Consider the following 25,713-nt stretch of genomic DNA (forward strand, 5'->3'; position numbering starts at 1 on the left):
TGGCGGGTTCAAACCCGGCCCCGGCCAAACTGCAACAAAAATAGCTGGGCTTTGTGGTGGGCGCCTGTAGTCCCACCTACTTGGGAGGCTAGAAAAGGGAATCACCTAAGTCCCAAGAGCTGGAGGTTCTCTACAGCACTCTACCGAGGGTGATAGAAAAGAAAACCAAGGTCCAAGTTGGCCTGCAACTCTTCCTAAACAATTGAAAGTAGACATGAGGAAAAAAAAAAGAAAAAAAGAAAGTAGACATGGGTAAATTTCCGAACTGCAGAACAAGTCCATTTTGTTTGGTCTCTACAAAAGAAAAATACATTAAAAAAAAAAATAATAATAGGGCGGCGCCTGTGGCTCAGTCGGTAAGGTGCCGGCCCCATATACTGAGGGTGGCGGGTTCAAACCCGGCCCCGGCTGAACTGCAACCAAAAAATAGCTGGGTGTTGTGGCGGGCGCCTGTAGTCCCAGCTACTCGGGAGACTGAGGCAAGAGAATCGCTTAAGCCCAGGAGTTGGAGGTTGCTGTGAGTTGTGTGATGCCATGGCACTCTACCAAGGGCCATAAAGTGAGACTCTGTCTCTACAAAAAATAAAAATAAAAAAAAAAATAATAAAACCTGTGCTTAAGAGTATGGAATATAGTGGGGTGATAACATGTAATACAAAGTAAATGAAATCACTTCAAAAATTTCACAAGTACTGTAGTCCCAGCTACTTGGGAGGCTGAGGCAAGAGAATCGCTGAAGCCCAGGAGTTGGAGGTTGCTGTGAGCTGTGTGAGGCCACTGCACTCTACCGAGGGCCATAAAGTGAGACTCTGTCTCTCAAAAAAAAAAAAAAAAAAAAAAAAAAAATTTCACAAGTGAGGTGAATGAAAATAGAAGGATGAGTAGGGTTTCTACAGACAGATGAAGAGGTAGGCGTCTGAAGGCTTCCAGAGTCGGGGAGAAGCAAAGCAAAGACCCAGGAGGTGTGATGGGAATGCTCCATACAGAGTCAACTGTGAGGTGAGGATGCATAGAGAGATAAGGCTGGGGGCAGGCTGGAGCTAACTGTGGAAGGCAGGAGTCCACAGGAGGTGCCTGAGGTAACAGGATTTGAGCTGTTTTAGGACAGCAATAGCCTAATAATGACAGATTCCAAAGGCAGCAAGCCAGTTAGGGAGCTAAAATTACTGAGACAAAAACTAGTGTTAGACTTAAACTTCTGCTGTGGGGATTGCTGGTGGGCAGGTATACAAAACTCTTCTAAAATCAGGGGGTAATCTAAAAACCAGATTACTAGATTGGACTTTTGATTTGCTATAAACAACGAAAAATGCAGGTGGTGATAAACATACCAGTTTACTCTAGAATATGCATTAACTCTAAAAGGTAGAATTTAGTGCTTTGACCATAGTAGATATGCTACAAATATTAACTGAAAGAATGAACTCCCAAGTCTGGGTTTAATATAATAACTCATAGTTTCTTCCTTGGTTCATTACTTTGCAATTTCTGTAACAATTTAAGAAGTCTTAATACTGGTGGGCCAACCACAACTGGTGTTTTCTGACATGGCTACTCTCTACCCAGCTCTCTGAATAGAGATTGTTTTATTTTCATATTCTTCAGAGTACTAAGCAAATAGGAAACGCTCAAAAACTGATGTTAAATGAGTAAGTGAGCAAGAACAGCCAGCAACACCGACTAGACCTTGTGGAGTGTCTCCTTGTTCTTCCACTCCTCTCAATCCCTACCAATTTGTGGGATAAAATGCAGGGGAGCTAGGTTGGACTGTGTAAAGAAGAATATCTGCTTTGTGGTTCAGATGGGCTTCTGAAGTTCTTCTCTATAAACATTCAGGGTGTGAAAAGTAGAAAGAGGACGAGAACTCATCTATATGACTAAATTACATAGTCTTGAAAAATAATTGCAAATGTTGCTTTATTTAAATTTAAAAAGGCAATTTAAAAAAGGCAAATATTCCAAATCCTTCCAGGTAAATATAAAAAATAAAAAAGGCAAATAGGGCAGTGCCTATGGTTCAGTGGGTAGAGTGCCGGCCCCATACACCGAGGATGGCGGGTTCAAACCTGGCCCCAGCCACACTTCAACAAAAAAATAGCTGGGCATTGTGCAGGTGCCTATAGTCCCAGCTACTCGGGAGACTGAGGCAAGAGAATCGCCTAGGCCCAGGAGTTGGAGTTTGCTGTGAGCTGTGACACCACTGCACTCTACCAAGGGCAACATAGTGAGACTTTGTCTCAAAAAAAAAAAAAAAAAAAACTAGATTAAGTATTTATACGATGAATCTTGAGTCTAAAGTTATTTGTCTTTTTTTTCTAGAGACAGAGTCTCACTTTATTGCCCTTGGTAAAGTGCTGTGGTGTCACAGCTCACAGCAACCTCCAACTCCTGGGCTTAGGCGATTCTCCTGCCTCAGCCTCCCAATTAGCTGAGACTATAGGCTCCTGCCACAACGCTGGGCTATTTTTTTTTTTTGTTGTTGTTGTTTTAGTTGTCATTGTTGTTTAGCAGGCCTGGGCTGGGTTCAAACCCGCCAGTCTCGGTGTATGTGGCTGGCGCCCTAGCCGCTGAGCCACTTAATTCAGTATTATAAGGGGATTCTGATTAAGGGTATTTTCTAAAAATGACCGTATTTTCCTGTTTTAAATTAAGTAAATATTTGTTAAAAAATGTTTCTGATATTGTTGTAGCATGTATTTCCCATCTTTTAGCCAGAAAAGACTGATCTTTATAAAGCTCCTTCTTGATATATTGGGATATTACCTTTGGGGAATTTTATTTAAGAGGCTGGGGATTTAGGGTTATTTGCCTCTCTATGTAAGCCATGCCATGCATTTTACATTGGATACAGAATGTTCTGCAGGGCAATTCAGAAGAGATATGTGAATATATCCTATCTTCACATCTATTTTATCCTACATTTTCCCTGTCCCACAAACCTTCTCACCTATGTCTGCACCTCTGATTATTTACTAGACTCCATTTCCAAAAAGCATTACTCCTTAATGCGGGGGTCCTCAAACTGCAGCCTGCAGGCCACATGAGGCAGTGTGATTGTATTTGTTCCCGTTTTGTTTTTTTACTTCAAAATAAGATGTGTGCAGCGTGCATAGGAATTTGTTCATAGTGTTTTTTTAAAAACTATAGTCCGGGGCAGCGCCTGTGGCTCAGGGGGTAGGGCGCCGGCCCCATATGCCAGAGGTGGCGGGGTTTGAACCTGGCCCCAGCCAAACTGCAACAACAAAAAAAAATAGCTGGGCGTTGTGGCGGGCGCCTGTAGTACCAGCTGCTCGGGAGGCTGAGGCAAGAGAATTGCCTAAGCCCAAGAGCTGGAGGTTGCTGTGAGCTGTGGCACCATGGCACTCTGCTGAGGGCAACAAAGTGAGACTCTGTCTCAAAAAAAGAAAAAATAAAAAACTATAGTCTGGGGCAGCACCTGTGGCTCAGTGAGTAGGGCGTCAGCCCCATATGCCGAGGGTGGCGGGTTCAAACCCAGCCTCGGCCAAACTGCAACAAAAAAATAGCCGGGCGTTGTGGCGGGCGCCTGTAGTCCCTGCTGCTCGGGAGGCTGAGGCAAGAGAATCGCGTAAGCCCAAAAGTTAGAGGTTGCTGTGAGCTGTGTGACGCCACGGCACTCTACCCGAGGGCGGTACAGTGAGACTCTGTCTCTACAAAAAAAAAAAAAAAAAACTATAGTCTGGCCCTCCAATGGTCTGAGGGACAGTGAACTGGCCCCGTTTAAAAAGTTTGAGGATTCCTGCTTAATGTTTTGTTCTATATAGGGTAGAAATAAAAGCAGACAAAGAAAATCAAGTAATTTCACACAGATACTTAGTTAAGTTATATATGCCATGGGAAAAATGTTGGGCGGCGCCTGTGGCTCAGTCGGTAAGGCGCCGGCCACATATACCAAGGGTGGAGGGTTCAAACCCGGCTCCGGCCAAACTGCAACCAAAAAACAGCCGGGCGTTGTGGCGGGCGCCTGTAGAGGCTGAGGCAAGAGAATCGCTTAAGCCCAGGAGTTGGAGGTTGCTGTGAGCTGTGTGAGGCCACGGCACTCTACCGAGGGCCATAAAGTGAGACTCTGTCTCTACAAAAAAAAAAAAAAAAATGTTATAGACATATGAAAAACTGTCAGCTTTGGGCTGGGTGCAGTGGCTCATCCCTGTAATCTTAGCACTTTATGAAGTCGAGGGCGGAGGACTGTTTGAGGCCAGAAGATTGAGAACAGCCTGAGCAACACAGCAAGACACCATCTCTACAAAAAACTAGTAATTAAAAGAAATAGCCATGAAAAGAAAAAACAAAAATATAAAGTCTGAAAAAAAATTCACTGCTGGAGAGGGTGCAGTGACATAGGCAATTTTATATAATGCTAATGGCAATATACCAGTATATCTGGATATCCTTCCTAGAAAGAAATCTGACAAAATGTATTCTATTTTTTTTTTTGTTTGTTTATTGCACATATAATCATTCTCAAATGATTATAGATGTATTAAAGACCTTATAAAAGGCTTAGTGTTTTGAACACATTAAATCCACTTCTGGAAATCCATTCCAAAGATTTAGTCAAAGATTTCATAAGGATGTTGAATGGCAACATTATTATTATTATTATTATTATTTTTTTTTTTTTTTGCAGTTTTTGGCCGGGGCTGGTTTTGAACCCGCCACTTCCAGCATATGGGGCCGGCGCCCTACCCCTTTGAGCCATAGGCACCACCCTATTATTATTATTATTATTATTATTTTTTTTTTTATTTCAATACCATCTTTTTTTTTTTTTTTTTTTTTAATTTGGCCGGGGCTGGGTTTGAACCCACCACCTCCGGCATATGGGACCGGCGCCCTACCCGCTGAGCCACAGGCGCCGCCCCACCCTATTATTATTATTATTTTTGAAACAATTTCTTGCTCTGTAACCCAGGCTACGGTGCAGTCGTCTGATCACAGGTCATTGTAACTTCAAACTCCTGGGTTTAAGGAATCCTATTACCTCAGCCTTCCAAGTAGCTGGGACTACAGGCAACCACCACTACGCCTGGCTCATTTTAAAAACTTTTTTTGTAAAAAAAGGGCCTCACTGTGTTGCCTGGCCTGGTTCTCCAACTCCTGACCTCAAGGGATCCTCCTGCCTCAGCTTCTCAAAGTGCTGGGATTATAGGCATGAGTCACTGTGCCCTCCCACTAGCAACATTATTAATGATGTAAAATCAGAAATAATCAACGAGAATAAAGGTAAATGATGGAATATTATGCAGACATACAGACTTTAAAATAGAAAAATGCTACCAATAGTGCTAATGTTAAGTCAAGTGCCAAAATCTTGTTTAACATAATCAGGTCTATGTTAAAGCAAAAGATAATAGTTTATCTTAGGATAATGGGATCATGATTTTAATTCCCTAAATTTTATTCAATTTTTTTTTCATATTTTCTATAATGAATGTGAATTATTCTTATTAATGTGCTATGTCTTTGAGAAGGAGGTAGAGTTAGGGTGGTAATCTATTTCAGATTAAAGACTAAGGCTTCCAGAAATCTGACAATAAGTAAGTGGAGATTAGTTGTACTATTTCCACAAAATGAATCAAGAGAAATACAGATTCCATACGATGAAACCTAGTGGTTTATGAACAATTAATTTTCCAAAATGTTTAACAGAGCAATAAAAACAACAGAAACTAGTATTTACTGTTTATAGTGTATCAGCGGTATGCCATATACATTTTATTGCATCTTCACGGTATCAGGACATACTTACCACAGCCTCGACTGCAGGTGAACTGTCCCCTACCACCAGTAAAGTTGAACACCTAGGTACAGGTAAAATTAGAGAAGTCACTTAGCAGACAGGCACATAAACTTACTAAAGAATAAGTCTATGAAAGGCAAAGCTATTTTAGCAAGTCAGTGGTGAAATTGAGGAACTTACTTTAATGTTTTTAATTTATTATCATTTTGGCCTAGAATGGGTCTTTCAATCTCCAGGTCTCTGCGTCTAGAAGAACAAAGGAGAAGTAATGCTCTTTTCAGGTAAAATCGCAGAAACTCAGGTTATTTCCTGGTGAAAAACATCAACATCTATGAAGAAATATGAAAACTATCTTTCTTTCACAACTGAGGAGGGAAGGGCCCCCCGTCACTTAATTCTCCGGCAGCCATTTCAGTGGCATCCTGAGTGTTACAGAGCAGGAATGAGGCTCCTGGCTCAACCCTAAGGGACTGTGTGGGATGCTATAAAAGAAGCCAATCTCAAAACTCAATGGTAACACTGCTGAAATCCTCGAGTCTTAAGTTTAATTTTCTAATTAATTTACAGGAATAAATTCCCAAAGATAAGGGAATAACTTATATGTTTTGGGGGAGCAGGAGGAGTTTTCCTTGTAACGAACAGAGTTTAGCACAGAGCTTAATCTTTCTGATTTCAACTAAAATAGGAACACTGTTATATAAATAGCTAAAGAAATAAGGTTAAAAATCTGGCTTTGCTCCTTTGTATAACTTTGGGTAAGTTACAGCTAGCCCATTTCCTTAATCTTTGTCTGTGTTCCATGAAGTTAGAAGGAGCTAACAATTTCACCTTGGAGAAGCTGATCCCAAGATCAGATTCAGTACTCTTTTTCTCTCTCAAGGTGACTGGGGGAATGTAATAGTAAGTTTTGGAATATACAAACAAAAGAGAATTTACAGGTGTTCATGTGTTACTTCTGCCTGATGACAAGATACCAGCCAAGTCAAACTACATTGAGGCCCATGACTTATCTTCTTTGTATTCCCTACATGCATTTTCTTTCTTTCTTTTTTTTTTTTTCTGAGACAGAGCCTCAAGCTGTCGCCCTGGGTAGAGTGCCATAGCATCACAGCTCATAGCAACCTCCAACTCCTGGGATCAAGTGAGTCTCCTGCCTCCACCTCCCAAGTATCTGGGACTATAGACCTATAGACGTCCGCCACAACACCCAGCTATTTTTTGGTTGCAGCCATCATTGTTTGGTGGGCCCGGGCTGGATTCGAACCCGCCAGCTCAGGTGTATGTGGCTGGCGCCTTAGCTGCTTGAGCCACAAGCACTGAGCCCCTACATGCATTTTCCTGTGCTATCTCAATTTACTTGTGTGTTTTTGTGTGTACATAACTTAGGTACCTTCTGTCTGAAAACATCTTAGAACTACAACTCATATTTGAACATGCCCAAGACTACTTTCAGTTCACTCATTTTTTCTTTCTTGAGACAGAGTCTTACTTTGTCGTCCTTAGTGGAGTACCATGGTGTCATAGCTCACAGTAACCTCAAACTCTTGGGCTCAAGTGATCCTCTGGCCTTAGCCTCCCAAGTAGCTGGGACTACAGATGCCCACCACGACACCCAACTATTTTTAGAGACCAGGTCTTACTCTTGCTTAGGCTGGTTTCAAACCTGTTGAGCTCAGGCAATCCACTGCCTCAGCCTCCCAAGTGCTAGGGTTACAGGCATCATGAACTACTGCACCCAGCTCACTCATTCTTTCTGAAGCCTGTTTTAATACATCTTGAAATCCAAACTCTTTACTATGGAGAGTAAAATAGCACAAAAGCAGTCCCATCAAACAATGATGGAAGAAGTCATTTATTACCCTTTCCCTCTCCCCTACATGTCAATTATCTTTTTAGACCTTTCTGCATTTAAGTGAAGAAATAGGAAACAACTGTACCCATTATAGGAACTTAGGAAGTGCTGCAGGTTTTCTTGGTTGATATCTTGGGCAATATGCAGTCTGTAGGTTTGAATCAGGTCCAGGTTGGCCTGCAACTCTTCCTAGACAATTAAAAGAAGACATGGGTAAATTTCCGAACTGCAGAACAAGTTCATTTTGTTTGGTTTGCTTTTTTTTTTTTGAGACAGTTTCAATATGTCGCCCTTGGTAGAGTACCGTAGTGTCCCAGCTCACAGCATTGACATGTAGAATTGGACATGTATAAATTTAACTCTTGGGCTTAAGTGATTCTCTTGCCTCAGCCCTCCAAGTAGCTGGGACTATAGGCGCCCGCTACTAAGCCTGGCTATTTTTTTTTTTGTAGAGACAGAGTCTCACTGTACCGCCCTTGGGTAGAGTGCCCTGGCGTCACACGGCTCACAGCAACCTCTAACTCTTGGGCTTACGCGATTCTCTTGCCTCAGCCTCCCGAGCAGCTGGGACTACAGGCGCCCGCCGCAATGCCCGGCTATTTTTTTGTTGCAGTTTGGCCGGGGCTGGGTTTGAACCCACCACCCTCGGCATATGAGGCCGGAGCCCTACTCACTGAGCCACAGGCACCGCCCGGCTATTTTTTTTTTTTTAATTGCAGTTGTCACTGTTTATTTAGCTGGCTCAGGCTGGGTTTGAACCTGCCATCCTTGGTGCATGTGGCCGGCACCATAACCACTGTGCTATGGGTGCCGAGCCTGCATATTTTTTTTTTTGAGACACAGTCTCAAGCTGTTACTGGGCAGAGTGCTGTGGTGTCATAGCTCATAGCAACCTCCAAATCTTAGGTTCAAGTGATCCTCTTGCCTCAGTTTTTTTATTTTTAGTGGAGACAGGGTCTTGCTTTCGCTCAGGCTGGTCTTAAACTCATGAATTGAAGCAATCCACCCGCTTTGGCCTCCCAGAGAACTAGGATTACAGGAGTGAGCCACTGCATCCTCTCCTGGTTTGCATGTTTGTTTTTTTTTTTTGAGACAGAGCCTCAAGCTGTCACCCTGGGTAGAGTGCTGTGTCATCATTGCAATCTACCCAGGGTGACAGCTTGAGGCTCTGTCTCAGTTGGAGGAGCTCACAGCAACCTCCAACTCCTGGGCTTAAGTGATTCTCTTGCCTCAGCCTCCCAAGTAGCTGGGACTATAGGTGCCCACCACAACGCCCAGCTATGGTTTGCACTTATTTTTATTTCTTTTTTTTTTTTTTGAGACAAGTTCTCACTTTGTCACCCAGGATGGAGTACAGTGGCACGATCATAGCTCAATAAAGCCTCAAACTCCTCAAGTCATCCTACTGCCTCAGCCTCCCTATAGCTGGGGCTATAGGTGGTTTGCATTTTCTTTTTTTTTTTTTTTGTAGAGACAGAGTCTCACTTTACTGCCCTTGGTAGAGTGCCGTGGCGTCACACGGCTCACAGCAACCTCCAGCTCTTGGGCTTACATGATTCTCTTGCCTCAGCCTCCCGAGCAGCTGGGACTACAGGCGCCTGCCACAACGCCCGGCTATTTTTTTGTTGCAGTTTGGCCAGGGCTGGACTTGAACCCGCCACCCTCGGCATATGGGGCCGGCGCCCTACTCACTAAGCCGCCCAGGTGGTTTGCATTTTCAATGTCAACAGCCAAACTTTACTGCTCATGATGGGAAGAGCCTGGGGGCTAGCCTGTACCTGCAGGCTGAACAGCTGAAACCTCTTTTACTTGTACCAGACGGGTTCAGTAACATATTCTGTATCAGATGAGGGCATCAAAGAACATATTGTGGATTCAAGTACTAGCTGTGGAATTTAGGTCATGCTAACATTCTGAACCCCAGTTTCCTTATTTGTGTGGGTTTTTAATTTTATTATTATTATTTTTTACTTTTTAGAGTGTGTGTGTGTGGGTGTCTCACTATGTTGCCCAAGCTAGACTCAAACTCAGGGAGTCTCTGTGTCAGAGAATTCTGAAGGATCATAGTAACTTAGGTTCTTATAACTTGAAGGCTCTATCTTACCAATGGTCAGCAAATGTGAGGTGAAGTTTTGCAGGACATGCAAACCAAGCAGGTTCTACATGGCTTGTTTGGGCTATTTTTAAAAGAAATTGGACATGTAAAAATTTAATTTTGGTGCTGGAAGGTTTCTAAGCTAATAGACTACAGTGAAGAAATAAACAACCTAAGAGCCAATCCACAGAAGCCATCTTTGGCTCTTTCATACCAGTTATCAAACCAGTCCAGACTAAAACTGTGGGAGAGAATTCTTCAGTAAGATGAAAATGAATAATAACTGCCATCCTTGAATGTACTGAACAAGGAGATTTGTATTGACAGGGGACAGAGTTTGAAATATCGATAATACATGGAACAGCAAGTAACTAATAAAAACAATAAAAATAAAAACAGGACAAATATTAACTCAAGAGAACACAAAATGTTGTACAGAAAAGTGGCCATGTCCCAGCTCTGAATAACATTTATTTATTTTTGCTTTCACTTTCAGCTGGCTTTTACTCTTAGTTTGAAGTGGTTTTTTTTTTTTTTTTTTTAATTTTCTTTTTTTCCTCTCCTTCCTTTAGTGATTCTCTTGCCCTTTGCCTCCCAAGTAGCTGGGATTACAGGTGCCCGCCACATCCCACAGTGCTGGGACTACAGGCATGACCCACCACGCCCAGCCTCTGAATAACATTTAGATAGACAAGATGCTATAAATGCTTAAATTTGATCTAACACAGATTATGTTATGTTATATTGAGAAGAGAAGGGTTGGAAAAAGACAAATGTATATCATAAAGACAAGGTAGGGGTGGGAGCGTGTATGTATGTGAGAGAGAGACTGCAAAAGATCACGTGCCATAATGGAAAGTCAAGAGATAATGTCTACAAATGAAAAATCACCAAGTGGAAATACAAGCATTAGAGAGATGGAGGCAAAGAGAATAGAGTCTAAGAATGTTCTTTTTTTTTCCACTATAACTCACCAAGAGAAAAATAATTTATTTTATGACATACTTATTTATATGATTACTTACCAGTAATTAACATTTCTACATTTTTTTTAAAAGGCAGCTAATTTAAGTTACAATATGTATCAGGCTTGTAGGAAAAAGTTGAAACAAAGCCCTCTCTTTTAGATTTCACAAAGTCATCCAGATAAGAAAAGGGATATCCAATTTATTCCTATCAGGCTTCTTGGAATTATCAAAATTTCTTTTCTGACAAAGATGAATTTGGCTCATCATAGGAACAAGTTCTTTCTTCGAAGGCTGTTGTTAAACTCATTTCCCTTTGAAAAAGTAAATTCAAGGCATGATACTACAAGAGGGAAGTTCTTGGTTTATAGAACATTTATTAAGTAATTGTGCTTAGTCTCTAAATTTCAATTTATTTTAAAGAACAGAAACTGGCCGGGTGCGGTGACTATTGCGTATAATCCTAGCACTCTGGGAGGCCAAGGCCGGTGGATTGCCTGAGCTAATGGGTTCGAGACCAGCCTGAGCAAGAGCAAGACCCCATCTCTAAAAATAGCCAGGCATTATGGCAGGCATCTATAGTCCCTGCTAATTGGGAGGCTGAGGCAAGAGGATTGCTTGAGCCCAAGAGTTTGAGGTTGCTGTGAACTATGACACCATGGCACTCTAACAGGGGTAACAAAGTGAGAGTCTGTCTCAAAAAAAAAAAAAAAAAAAGAAAAAGAAAAAGAACAGAAACTATGCTGATTAAGTTTCACTCTGCCTAAATTTACCAGTACATCCACAAATTGCACTAGAAAAAGGACAATTTGATTATCTTAATTATTCTGTCATGAAACCTACACACTGCACTTGAAGGTGAGGACCAGAGGATGAAGGCCCCACAAGTTCTGTGCACAAGGACTCTCTTTGTGGGGGGTCAAGATATCTGAGAAAACAGTTTCCCCCTGAGATTAGGTCCTCACTCTCTAATCACTCTCTCAATAAGCAATTAAAGAAAATAGTGCTAAGTGGAGAGTTTCTTTTGTATAGTTAAATCTGAGAAGTTTGAGTGTTCCTGGGGTCCTCCTTGTGATGTGTCATTGGTTGAGAATCCTGTGAATGTGAGTATGCACTATTAGAGGGCTCTGTGGGGTCAAATTTTCATAATCACCATCTTCTGATTCCTCACCACTATCTCCAGCCACCCTTTGGGGAGAAGGAATGTCTGCCTCTCTCCCAGGGTACTTTGTTGAGACAGGGTGGACGCACAATTGAAAGAATCCACAGCTTGGGATCCAGGCAGAAAGACACTCCTTTCCATGCAAGAATGATTCAAAGTACTTTCTTAATTGTTTGGGTGAAAATCAGAATAAGGGGGAGGAAGATCAAAGGCCTCTGCATCTCCAAGCAGACTTCTGCTTTCAGCTGCAAACCCAGAATAGGGCATCCAGACCCAGACAAGTGTACGTGGCATGATTTCATTGATATGAATCATATGAAGTTCAAGAACAGGCAAAAATAATCTATAGAGGTAATAAAATACCTGGTTTCGGGGTGGGGGATTAGTGAATAGGATAGGGCAAGAGAGAAATGCTCTATATAGTGATTTAGGCAATGGTTACATGGGAGTATACACAGGTCATTGAGATACATTTATGATTTGTGTACTATATTCTTTTTTTTTTTTTTTTTTGTGGTTTTTTTTTTTTTTGGCCGGGGCTAGGTTTGAACCCACCACCTCTGGCATATGGGACCGGTGCCCTACTCCTTGAGCCACAGGCGCCGCCCTTTTTTTTTTTTTTTTTTTTTTCAATGTAAGGCTTGGATAGCCCAGGTAAGACCCCTTACTTGAATGCCTTTCCCACAGAGAGGATGCCTGGCCTCTATACTCTAGGCTTGGCTGAGGGGAGGTGGGGTATGCTGAGCCCACTCCCACCCTACCCCCCGAAACCAAGCCAGTTTTTTTTTGGGGGGGGAGAAAGAGTCTCACTTGTTGTACTTGGTAGAGTGCCATGGTGTCATAGCTCACAGCAACCTCAAACTCCTGGGCTTAAGCTATTCTCTTGCCTCAGCTGCCCAAGCAGCTGAGACTACAGGCATCCGCCACAATGCCTAGCTACTTTTAGAGAAGGGGTCTCACTCTGGCTCAGGCTGGTTTCAAATCTATGAGCTCCGGCAATCCACCTGACTCAGCCTCCCAAGTGCTGGGATGACAGGCATGAGCCACTGCGCCCGGCCTATGTGCACTATATTCTATGCAAATTATACCTACCTCAATTTGATAGAGAGAGCAATATGTAGGCAAAACCCGAAAGAATCAGCCAGAATTAGAATGGTTATTTCTAAGAACCAGAAAATGGGGTGGTGGTAGATTTTTGGTAATAAGCACTATAGAAATTCTCTACTTTAAAATACGAGGGCTGTCTGGAAAGTATCCAGCCATGTAGGTCTCTAGTTCTCACATCACATGGCTGGATATATTCCAGACAACCCTCATGTATATGAATTTGTAACTTTAATAAAAAAAAAAAGATTATAGGCTTTGGCTTTGGCCTGACTGAGATTCAAATGTCAGCTCCACCACTTACTACCTAGATAGTGGTGTCAAGTTATACTATCTCTCTTGCCCTTGCTTAGAATAAACCCTATCTTTTTTTTTGGTAGAGACAGAGTCTCATTTTATCGCCCTTGGTAGAGTGCCATGGCATCACACAGCTCATAGCAACATCAAACTCCTAGGCTTAGGTGATTCTCTTGCCTCAGCCTCCTGAGTAGCTGGGACTACAGGTGCCCGCCACAACGCCCGGCTATTTTTTTATTGCAGTTTGGCCGGAGCCGGGTTTGAACCTGCTACCCTCAGTATATGGGGCTGGCACCCTAGCCACTGAGCCATAGGCGCTGCCCCAGAATCAACCCTATCTTAAAATCAGGTTAATAGATCCATGTAAAAAAATAACTGACCTTGTGCATCTACAGTACATATCATAAACAATAAGTACTTGGTTTTCTCTCTACTTACCATTTTCCTTCAGATGATACTTAAAATTAACTAGGCAGACTGTAACTGACCACCCATTAACTCTATTTACATTATTCTCCTCTCCCTACTCCAAACATCTCACAGCTCTCTGATCCCATTACTCATTTATTCCATCACACCTTCAGAGGTCACCCACCTATGGAAAGAACACTGGGATTCCCCAACCTACCAGTTGAGCCCCCTTCTCCACCTAACAACTATCTACATTATAACTGCAACTTCCTCTGTAGACTTCAGTTGTTTCACCATTAAAAAAAACTTTAAGGGTTAGCTGGGTGTTGTGGTGGGCACCTGTAGTCCCAGCTACTTGGGAGGCTGAGGCAAGAGAATCATCTAAGTCCAAGAGCTGGAGGTTGCTGTGAGCTGTGATGCCACAGCACTCTACCGAGGGTGACAAGGTGAAACTCTGTCTGTACAAAGAAAAAAAAAAAAACTTTAAGGGCTGAACAAGATAACCTCTAGGAGGCTGGGCACGGTGGTTTGCTTGAGCTTGAAAGTTCAAGACCAGCCCCCAGCAAGAGTGAAACCTGGTCTTTCTTTTTTTTTTTTGAGACAAACTCTCAAACTGTCATCCTTAGTATAGCAGTAGAGTGCCACGGTGTCACAGCTCACAGCAACCTCAAACTCTTGGGTGTAAGGGATTTTCATACCTCCGTCTTCCAAGTAGCTGGGACTACAGGCACCTGCCCACAACGCCTGGCTATTTTTTTGTTATTGTTGCAGTTGTCATTGGTGTTTTAGCTGGACCAGGCTGGATTTGAACCCACCAGCCTCGGTGTACATAGCCAGTGCCCTACCCACTGAGCTATGGGTGCCACCAACCTGGTCTCTTTTAAAAACAGAAAAACTAGCCAGGCATTGTGGTGGGCTCCTGTAGTCCCAGCTACTCAGGAGGCTGAAGCAAAAGGATTGCTCAAGGCCAAAAGTTTGAGGTTGCTGCAAGCTATGACACCACAACACTCTACTGAGGGCAAGAAAATGAGACTATCTCAAAAGAAAATACAAATAATAACATCTAAGGTTCTTTCAGCACTAACATTTCATGGTTTCTTTTTTCCCCTGAAATTTCTATTCCTGTGAAGCCTTTCCCAGACCACCTCGCAGCTCTAAACATGTTTGGTGAGGCACGTGATGTTGTCAAACACTAACAGATGGCATGCTGCTTCACAGGAACAGGTTGGGGGAGATGCTATCTTCTCTCATCTCTCTAAATGTCAAGAGCCATGTGGCACAGAGTTAATGCTTCTCCCATAAGGTTGCCTTTGCAGGGCCACATGCACCTCAGCCTGCACTGAAGTGTTATCTGCTAGGTTCAGATAAATCTAAGGCACCCCTTCTTTCCTGAGGTAAAATAAGAATTCACATTCAAGCCAAGAAACACAACACTCCTAGCTGGAATAGGTGCTTACCTGCCCAAAGTGATGAGCCAAGATAATGTCCACAACATTTGTTGTCAAGCCTGAGATCTAAAAAGATATAAAGTCTGTGTCAAGAAGTAATCATACATAAAAATTTACCAAGCTTTCCACTTTATTTTACATATATTATCCTTCAAAAAAACAAACAAAAAACCCCTCCACATTCAGTGTCATACATTTTCATTAGATGGTACTTTCAAAGAAACTCGAGAAAAAGAATTAAATCAGAAAAAACCTAAAGTCTCAAGGACAGGTGTCGTGGCTTACACCTAGCACTCTGGGAGGCTGAGGCAGGTGGATTACCTGAGCTCATGAGTTCGAGACCAGACCGAGCAAGAGCAAGACCTCATCTCTAAAAATGGCCAGGAGTTGTGGTGGGTACCTGTAATCCCAGCTACTCAGGAGGCTGAGACAAGAGAATCACTTAAACCCAAGAGTCTGAGGTTGCTGTGAAGTATGACACCAAGGCACTGTACTAAAGGCGACAAAGTGAGACTCTGTCTCAAAACAACAACAACAACAACAACAACAACAACAAAAACCCCAAAACACTCCCCTGAAAGTCTCCCTTCCAGGATAACAACAGAGCCTGAAATAGGTGCTTGGAAGAAATTCTGGCCATCCCTTTGAAAACTCAAGACTTAAAACTCATGGCTGTTTGCTACTTCATTCCTGTCTGTAATTCTGCATTTGCACTGGACTCGTGGCTAATAAGGACTGACTTATAATCACTATTAAGGTGCCAAGAGACAAAAACCATTTTTTTCTTTCTTCCAGTTTTTGCTACCTTCATTTTAGGGAGTGGGAGGAAATAGCTCTGTTTACAGAATGTTCTTGCGTTTTGAACATTTTTCTCCTAATTCTCCCCATTTCAAAATGCTGCATCTCAGTCTAATAAATGCAGCAATCTGCGTAAATGTACAGGCTGTGAAATCTATTTTCAGAAAAATTTCCAACTCAAATTATGTTGTTGATTCCCTGTAAGTCTTCTTCCCTGGGTTTATAATGAATTTCTACTGCTGACTTGGATAAGAGGTGAGGTACTGAGCTGGGGTGAGAATGGGGAAGAGGAGGTGAGAGAAATAAATATGGATATAGATGGAACAGTACCATATAGTCCCAGAAAGATTAAGAGGAAAGAAGTCCTGAAATCTTCACATGAGTTATCAGGTTAGAAATTAAATTAAAATTGTCTTAATAAGTTACGGATAATTAGAATACCCAATCTCATTTCATGCTTAATATGCATAAATGTTCATGAATCTGAAATTTTATAAGAATTTTATTAAGGTGTTACATGTGATACAGAGTGTTGAAGTGTTAATGTATCCACATACTACATAAGAATTAGGACAAAAAAAAATTGAGGGCGGCGCCTGTGGCTCAGCGGGTAGGGCGCCGGTCCCATATGCCGGAGGTGGCGGGTTCAAACCCAGCCCCGGCCAAATTAAAAAAAAAAAAAAAAATTGAGACATAGTCTCAAAAAATGAGACATAGTTTCATTCTGTTGCCTGGGCTGGAGTGCCATGGGCCTTAGCCTAGCTCAAACCTCAAACTCCTGGATCAAGAGATCCTCCTGCCTCAAACTCCCTAGTAGCTGGGACTACAGGCACAATTCACCCTTTTTTTTTTTTTTTTTTTTGGCTGGGGCTGGGTTTGAACCCGCCACCTCCGGCATATGGGACCGGAGCCCTACTCCTTGTACCACAGGCACCGCCCGCACAATTCACCCTTTCCAGCTAATTTTTCTAGTGTTAGTAAGGATAGGATCTTGATTTGCTCAGGCTGGTTCCTAACTCCTAAGCTTAAGGGATCCTCCTACCTTGGCTTCCCAGAGTGGTAGGATTACAGGTGTGAGCTCCCAAGCATGGCCAGGACAAATTTTAAATAATTCAGGCTGTAAGAAAAACTACCTATAGCATCTGACGATAGCACTGTTAGTATGTTTCACCCAAAGCTAGGAAATATATCATTTCTCCAAAGCTTAAACATAATGTTAGAAAAGATGAATTAACTGTGGCTTGGCACCTGTAGCTCAAGTGGCTAGGCCGCCAGCCACATACACCAGAGATGGTGGGTTCGAATCCAGCCTGAGCCTGCCAAACAACAATGACAACTACAACCAAAAAAATAGCTGGGCGTTGTGGTGGGTGCCTGTAGTTCCAGCTACTTGGGAGGCTGAGGCAAGAGACTTGCTTAAGCCGAAGAGTTGGAGGTTGCTATGAGCTGTGATGCCAGGGCGACAGCTTTGAGACTCTGTCTCCCCCATCCCTCCCACAAAAAGAATAAATTGTGTAGAATCTGGCCTAATGGTAGGTAGAATATTTTAATAGTTTAAAATAATTATAAAATTAATTTATGCTTATCATAGAAAATTAGGAAAAAATAGAATATGAAAAACATTTGTAATACTACTAGCCAAAGGCTTAGGTGAGGTGGCTCACATCTGTAATCCTAGCACACTGGGAGGCTGAGGTGGGTGGGTTGCTTGAGCTCATTATTTCAAGACCAGCCTGAGCAAGAGTAAGAAACCATCTCTACTAAAAATAGAAAAACGATGCAGGCATTGTCATGGGTGTATGCAGTAAGCTGAGGCAAGATGACTGCTTCAGCCTGGGAATTTGAGGTTGCTGTGAGCTATGACGACACCACAACACTCTAGTCTGGGGCAACAGAGTGAGATTCTATCTCAAAAAAAAAAAAAAAAAAAAAAAAATACTACCAGTCAAAGATGTAACTACTAACAAGACATTGTTTGCCTTCTTTCCTTATGCATATGTATTTAACAAAATTGAGATCATATACATGTATAGCTTGATGTCTGTTTTTCACTTAACAAAAAATTTTCTCATTCCTTAAATAACTAAAATAACATATTTTTTGATTTCCACATAATTTTTAACGTGTGTTATTGGCACTTAGGCTGTTTCTATCTTTTTGCCTCATACCATGCTTTGATGAAAATCCTGGCTCTGCAACTTACTAGTTACATGACCTTAAGCAAATGACTTAATTTTTCCATAGGATAATAATGGTACCAATTTACTAGGTAAAATTTTACTAGAATTTTACAATTTTACTAGAACGAAAAGTTGTTTGTTTATTTTTTTGAGACAGAATCTCACTTTGCCGCCCCCAGTAGAAGGCTGTAGCATCACAACTCACGGCAACCTCAAACTCTTATGCTCAAGCGATTCTCTTGCTTCAGCCTCCCGAGTAGCTGGGACTATAGGCGCCTGACACAATGCCTAGCTATTTTTAGAGAGGAGGTCTCCCTCTGGCTCAGACTGCTCTTGAACTGTTAAACTCAGGCAGTCTACCCGCCTCAGCCTCCCAGAGTGCTAGGATTACAGGTGTGAGCCACTGCGCCTGGCCTAGGATAATTAAAAAAAAAAAATCTAACATACCTGGGTGGCGCCTGTGGTTCAGTGAGTAGGGCACCAGCCCCATATACCAAGGGTGGTGGGTTCAAACCTGACCCTGGCCAAACTGCAACAAAAAATAGCCAGGCATTGTGGCGGGCACCTGTAGTCCCAGCTACTTGGGAGGCTGAAGCAAGAGAACCATCTAAGCCCAAGAGCTGGAGGTTGCTGTGAGCTGTGACGCCATAGCACTCTACTGAGGGTGACAAAGTAAGACTGTCTCTAAAAAAAAAAAAAAAATCAGGCGGCACCTGTGGCTCAGTGAGTAGGGCGCTGGCCCCACATACCGAGGGTGGCAGGTTCAAATCCCGCCCCAGCTAAATTGCAACAAAAAATAGCCAGGCGTTGTGGAGGGTGCCTGTAGTCCCAGCTACTCGGGAGGCCGAGGCAAGAGAAATGCCTAAGCCCAAGAGCTGGAGGTTGCTGTGAGCTGTGATGCCATAGCACTCTACCCAGGGTGACAAAGTGAAACTCTATCTGTAAAAAACAAACAAACAACAACAAAAAAAACCTAACATATCTGTATAGTGCTTGGCCTACCTGGGAATGCTGGAAACATGTTAAAGGAATCATGGTGTTGAGAGAAAAGAAACTTTTAAAAGCTGCCATCTGAGGTGATGGCTTCTCTGTACTTACGCCATACCCCAGAATACAATAAATAAGCAATTAGAAAACGTTCAAGTATGAAGGAATTTTCTCCTCCCCGCCAAAAGCACTGCTCTCTGAAGGAAGCTGGTTTCTCTGTAGCTACACCAGCTGTTCAGAAAGCTCATTGAACCTGGTTTTGAAAATAAAACAAAGTTAAAACCCTGGGAGGAGTTATTGTGCAGTGTGGAGTACTCGGGCTTTCTTATAAAGAAAAAAAAAAAGTTATCTGGTACCAAAGTGTGCAACCTACAGACCCTCAGGTACTGAGGGTGACTTCTCTGCATGACAATCACAAGGGTGCCAAGTGCCTGTTTTTCTAGAACTAAGAGTTGGTAAGGTTTGGCTGGTGCTGAAACCATGCATAGGATTGGTTTACTAAGTAAAAACCTTATTACGTACGTCCTCCAAAAGACAGCTGAAGTGGAGAAATTTGTATTTGGTGCTGTTAAAGAGGTGGTAATTAAGAGCATAAGCACCAGGGAGATGGTTTAATGGTAACTGCCTTTTTCTGATGTCAGGCTAGAGCTCCAACTGGGAACTTGCGTTACATGCAAGATTGACTGGATAGGGAAGACTCCCTGACAAAGAGCTACATAATTAGCAATGGATTGAGTTACAGGGAGAATAAAGGGAAGGCTTCACATTCATAATAGAGCTCAAGACATTACAAATCATGCTGACAGGGCTATGGCATTGCCAGACAGGCTATAGTGGAACTACAGGTACTTTACGTGCACATTACAAGGACATTTTTAGCGTCTGGTGGGAAAGTTAATGCAATTAGGACTTTGGAGCATTGGGTGATAGGGCACAGAAGTTCGATTTCAAAGCATATTTACTACACTGTTGTTTCTAGGCAGTTACATGGATCACCTATGCTTACTAAATTCATTATAATGGTGAACAAAACACCTAGGGACAGAATAGCAAGCCCAACTTACAGTCCCCCACAAAAGCTAAAATTCATGTCATTGACTAGAGTGACTGCAACTGATCAGGAGCTGAAAGAGGATAGGAAAATTTAGGATGAGGGGCCCTTTCCCTCAGAGCTTGAAGGCTTCTCTGTAGCCTACGCCAACAAGTCTGGGGAAAAAAGGCTAACACTTTCAATATTTAAGCTTTTTGGGCACTTCCCATGGGAAGCTGTCCCTACCAAAGTGGCCATAGGCTGCAGTCCTCTGATAAATTGGCTTCTTCAGATCCAGATCCCTGACAATGACCCCAGGGCGGAGATCAAAATTCTTCTTCACAATCTCTAATAGCTCTCTCTCACTCTTCTGAGAGGTACCATAATGGAAAATGGAGATAGACAATGGATGAGAAACTCCAATAGCATAAGAGACCTGAACAAGAACCCTCCTGCACAGACCTCCTTTAACAAGGGATTTTGCCACCCAACGAGCAGCATAAGCAGCTGAGCGGTCCACCTTGGTATAATCCTTTCCTGAAAAGGCACCTCCTCCATGAGCTCCCCAACCGCCATAAGTGTCCATAATGATTTTCCGGCCAGTCAAACCAGCATCACCCTGAGACCCACCAATAACAAATCTGCCACTTGGCTGTAGGTGGTAGATTGTATCTTCATCAAGATATTTTGCAGGTACAACAGCTTTGATAACTTTCTCCTTTAGGGCATCCCTCATCTCATCAAGACAAACTTCTTCATCATGCTGAACAGATATAACAATTGTGTGGACTCTGATGGGAAGCACAGCACCTCGATCCTGCATATACTGCACAGTCACTTTAGTTTTAGAATCTGGGCATAACCAAGGCAAAGTGCCATTTCGGCGTAGTTCTGCTAGTTTTGCATTGAGCTTGTGTGCTAAGACAATGGTTAAAGGCATACACTCCTCAGTTTCATCAGTGGCATAGCCAAACATCAAACCCTGGTCTCTAGCACCAATATCTTCCTCATTCCGGTCAAGATGAACACCTTGAGCAATATCTGGTGACTGTTGCTCCAAGGCTACCAGCACATTACAAGTCTTGTAGTCAAACCCTTTGGAAGAATCATCATATCCAATGTGTTTAATAGCTTCCTGAATAACTTTCTGGTAGTCAACAGCAGCTCTGGATGTAATTTCCCCAGCAAGAAGGATCATTCCAGTCTTAGCAACAGTTTCACAAGCCACTTTGGCATCAGGATCCTGCTGAAGGTGCGTATCTAGGACAGCATCACTGATCTGGTCACAAATCTTATCTGGGTGGCCTTCCCCCACAGACTCTGAGGTGAAGAGGAAAGTGCCCTCCTTGATGAATGCCTCGTGGAAGCCATTGAGCTGCCCGTTCATGTTGGTATCGGTGAATTAAGGTGGCCTTGAGGAGAAAGAGCAGCAGCAGCAGCAGCAAGGTGGCGACTGCGAAATGGGCAGGCTGCAAACTGTTCTACTCAAAGCGAGCGGCGCGGAGCGAACTCAATAAAGATTCTTAACATATGTGACCAGTTGGGTGGTAGCTTTTGGAGATCATGTCCTCCAGTGATACATTAGAACACCCATGGCAACTTAAAAGTATTTTGAAGTAGATATTTATTTACAAATGAGGCATACTACATCAGGCAATAAAGGCTTAAGTTATTTTTCTCTCTAACCCTAACCTAAAATCCCAGTTTCAGATTAAAACAACATACAAATGACATTTGTACTTCAGCAAGAAAATGTTCCAAACTACTTTCTTTCCAACCTAAAAACAGTGAATCATATTTAGAATAGATGACCTCAATGTAAATGGAATATAATACACGTGTGTGTGTGTGTGTATTTTTAGACGGAGTCTCACTCTTTTCCTAGGCTAGAGTGCCATGGCATTATAATAGCTCACAGCAAGCTCAAAATCCTAGGCTCAAGCAATCTCCCTGGCTCAGCCTCTTGAGTAGCTGGAACTAAAAGCACCCATCATGATGCCTGACTGGTTTTTCTACTTTCAGAGAAAGTAAAAAAGAGATAGGGTCTCTAAAGCTAAAAAGAGATAGGGTCTCACCCTTGCTAAGGCTGGTCTTGAACTTGTGAGCTCAAACAACCCACCTACCTTGGCTTCCCAGAGTGCTAGAATTACAGTCATGAGCCACCTCGCTTGACCTTAATGGGATATAACATAATGCCTTTTTTCTTATTTCCTCTTTTTACTTTGGTTTGGTATTGGGATTGTTTATATTTGTAAACTCTTCAGCTTTCCCCTTTAGTTTCCTATCTCCCTTTACAGATTTTAGGGGTTAAATTCCTTCATTTTCCAGTTAGCATAATCCACATGTCTTTGGGAACAGGAGCACAGATAAGCTGTTTGGGTTCATTAAAAAGAGTGATTCATTCATTCATTTCATTAAGAGAGTGAAAACGCAAACCGCAAACTAGAAGATATTTGAGATACATGTAGCCAGTGAAAGACTCACATGCAGAGTATTTTCATTTTTATTTTTTTGAGACAGAGTCTCACTTTGTTGCCCCCAGTAGAGTGCCATGGCATCATAGCTCACAGCAACCTCAAACTCCTGGGTTCAAGTAATCCTCTTGTCTCAGTCTCCCAAGTAGCTGAGACTACAGGTGCCTGCCATGACGCCCAGCTATTTTTAGAGATTGGGTCTAGCTCTTGCTTAGGCTGGTCTCCAACCCATGAGCTCAGGCAATCCACCCACCTCAGCCTTCCAGAGTGCTAGAATTACAGGCATGAGCCATCGCACCAGGCCTAGAATATTTTTAAAAGGGAAGGAATATGAGGGCAAAAGACGCCAACAGGCACTTTACAAGAGGATATTAAAGTAGAGGTGCTTGACACCTTACCCCTCAGGAAATGCAAACTAAAACCTGGCATTATTTACCTATTAGCACAGCTTACATTATTCAAAATGGTATAATTAAAAATTATTATTTTAATAACCAAAGCTATTTTGGTAATAGGTACCACATAGAAACAAATATTACAAGTAAAATTGCTCATCTTTCACAAAATTAAAAGGACCGACTATCAAATGTTGATGAAGATGTGGAGCAATTGGAACTTTCATGCATTGCTATATATAAACTGGTCAAATACTTTGAAAAATTTTTGGCCGTATCTACTAAAGCTAAACATACAACAACCGTATGACTCAAGTATTTCAGTTCTGGGTATAAACCCAAGAGAAATAAATGTGTATGTTTACTGAAAAGAATGTGTATAGCAGCTTTATTTTTAAGATCCAAATGTGGAAACAACTCATTCTGTATATTTACATAACAGACTACTAAACAGCAATTAAAAAGAACTAAAGCCCAGTGCTACACAGAACATGCTCACAGGCACAATGATGAAGAAGCTAGACACAAAGGAATGTATGTTCTATAATTCCTATTTAAGAAAAGATAAACCTGTTTAAAAATAGAAATATTCTATATAGGGTTGCCATAAAGTTTGTGTACCATTTACTATTTAAACTGCACAACTATTTAAAAGGCATGCGAACTTTATGGCCACCCTGTATATTGATTGGGTTATTGCTTCTCGGTCTTTTGGCTAAGATCAAGTCTATATTGATTGGGTTTTCATTCTTCAAGCTATATACTGAAGACTTTTTGCTCTTATCTGTATGTACATGTATTCCTTGATAAAATATAGACAAGCTGTTTTGATAAGGGCTGGTTTGGTACTTACTTTGGAAGCTGCCCAGTCAATCCAGCCTTTAGCACAAGGGTCAACGTTAATGAGCACAAGGCCTTCCACAAGCTCTGGGTGACTGAGCTGAGACAAAGACGACAGTATTTAAGTTCTATTTCCACAGTTCTTCTAAACAGTTGGAACATGGTTAATCAATTCTTACTATGCTTTAATGCCGCACATGTGCAAGTAGCACTACAGAGGGGTGGCTAGGGAATATATGTGGAAAAATAGCTCTTGAAGTCTGACGCAGTATCTGGAAACAAGTTGTTAAATCTTTATCAAAACGATCTTCTCTTGCAAAGATGTATAGGGAAGACACGTTTTTGTATTTCTACCATGGAGGAAAGCATTTAGTCTGTCAGCACTTGTTCAACTCACAGTGGATCTTCCCTACTGGGAAAGTAATCTTGGAACTATTTGGCATAAGGGGCTGCTCAGGCTTAGAAGGGATGTTTCACATTCATGTATCTTTGTTCCCAATAAGGGCTTCTAAAGTTTTTTTTCTGAAACCACCTGAATATGTGATATTATCCTCAGAAGACATACCACTTAGCAGGCATTTCAAAGAAATCGTCTTAAACAGGAACATTTCCATGTAAATTTAAAACTTTATATATTTATTTTTTGGAGACAGAGTTTTACTCTGCTGCCCTCGGTAGAGTGCCATGGCTCACAGCTCACAGCAACCTCTAGCTCTTGGGCTTAGGCGATTCTCTTGCCACAGCCTCCCAAGTAGCTAGGACTATAGGTGCCTGCCACAACGCCCGGCTATTTTTTTGTTGCAGTTGGGCCAGGGCCGGATTCGAACCTGCTACCTTCAGTACATGGGGCCGGCACCCTACTCACTGAGCGAGCCACAGGCACCACCTTGAATTTAAAACTTTCGGTGGTGCCTGTGGCTCAAAGGAGTAGGGCACCGGCCCCATATGCCAGAGGTGGCAGGTTCAAACCCAGCCCCAGCCAAAAAAAAACTTTAGCTGACATTTTTTGTATTACACTGATTATGCTCACTACTGAAAATCTAATAAGCAGGCTTGGTGCCTGTGGCTCAAGTGGCTAAGGCGCCAGCCACATACACCTGAGCTGGTGGGTTCGAATCCAGCCTGGGCCTGCCAAACAACAATGATGGCTGCAACCAAAAAATAGCCGGGCACTGTGGCGGGTACCTGTGGTCCCAGCTACTTGGGAGGCGGAGCCAGGAGAACTGCTTCAGCCCAGCAGTTGGAGGCTGCTGTGAGCTGTGATGCCACAGCACTCTACCCAGGGCGACAGCTTGAGGCTTTGTCTCAAAAATAAATAAATAAATAAATAAATAAAGGAAATCTACTAAGCAGAGAAATTATAAAATGCAGAAAATAAGATCTCACATTACCTCACCACACATCAATCACTGTTAATATTTTAGAATACTTATGGCTCGGTACCCGTAGCACAGTGGTTATGGAGCCAGCCATATATACCGAGGCTGGCGAGTTCGAACCCAGCCCAGGCCTGCTAAACAACAATGACAACTGCAACAAAAAAATAGCCGGGCGTTGAGGTGGATGCCTGTAGTCCCAGCTACTTCGGAGGCTGAGGCAAGAGAATGGCATAAGCCCAAGAGTTGGAGGTTGCTGTGAGCTATGATGCCATGGCACTCTACCCAGGGCAATAGCTTGAGACTCTGTTTCAAAAAAAATCGTGGAACACTTCCTTCAAGTCCTTTTCTCTGATTATGACAAACTTCATATGAATTTATATCCCAACTTTTTGGTTAATGTTATATACACACAAACCAAGTATCTTTTTTTGTTTGTTTGTTTTTCTAAATAAGTCTGTCCAAACAAACCAAGTATCATCATAAACTTTTCTTTTTTTTTTTTTTTTTTTTTTGAGACAGAGTCTATGTTGCCCTTGGT

The 25,713-nt window shown here is 42.3% G+C and overlaps 3 protein-coding genes and 1 pseudogene across 7 annotated transcripts in view; 1 reads left to right on the plus strand and 3 right to left on the minus strand.

Moving 5' to 3' along the window:
- The window catches only part of MYL9 (myosin light chain 9), a 183,149-nt gene that overhangs the window by 139,725 nt on the left and 17,711 nt on the right, over positions 1-25,713 (plus strand). The window lies entirely within an intron of this gene.
- Positions 1-25,713, minus strand: part of NDRG3 (NDRG family member 3) — a 93,079-nt gene that overhangs the window by 11,002 nt on the left and 56,364 nt on the right. For all 5 annotated transcript variants that reach the window (XM_053573566.1, XM_053573569.1, XM_053573570.1 and 2 more), the window contains exons 8-12: positions 23,810-23,896; positions 15,102-15,158; positions 7,696-7,799; positions 5,939-6,004; positions 5,768-5,819 (exon numbers count right to left, since the gene is read on the minus strand). In XM_053573566.1, coding sequence (XP_053429541.1) covers positions 5,768-5,819; positions 5,939-6,004; positions 7,696-7,799; positions 15,102-15,158; positions 23,810-23,896 — 366 coding nt within the window. The remainder of the gene's footprint in view (positions 1-5,767; positions 5,820-5,938; positions 6,005-7,695; positions 7,800-15,101; positions 15,159-23,809; positions 23,897-25,713) is intronic.
- On the minus strand, positions 12,463-12,610 carry LOC128574396 (uncharacterized; annotated as a pseudogene).
- Positions 20,002-21,591, minus strand: LOC128573370 (S-adenosylmethionine synthase-like). The gene has a single exon (XM_053573571.1). It carries the CDS (start codon positions 21,472-21,474, stop codon positions 20,287-20,289), a length of 1,188 nt encoding a protein of 395 aa, XP_053429546.1. The 5' UTR covers positions 21,475-21,591; the 3' UTR covers positions 20,002-20,286.

The sequence above is a fragment of the Nycticebus coucang genome, chromosome 21 (assembly GCF_027406575.1).
Source record: "Nycticebus coucang isolate mNycCou1 chromosome 21, mNycCou1.pri, whole genome shotgun sequence".
Classification (NCBI taxonomy): Eukaryota; Metazoa; Chordata; class Mammalia; order Primates; family Lorisidae; genus Nycticebus; species Nycticebus coucang.

What these genes read in the sequence shown, in the direction of transcription:
- LOC128573370 (XM_053573571.1), bottom strand. Translation starts at nt 21,474, where the DNA reads ATGAACGGGCAGCTCAATGGCTTCCACGAGGCATTCATCAAGGAGGGC.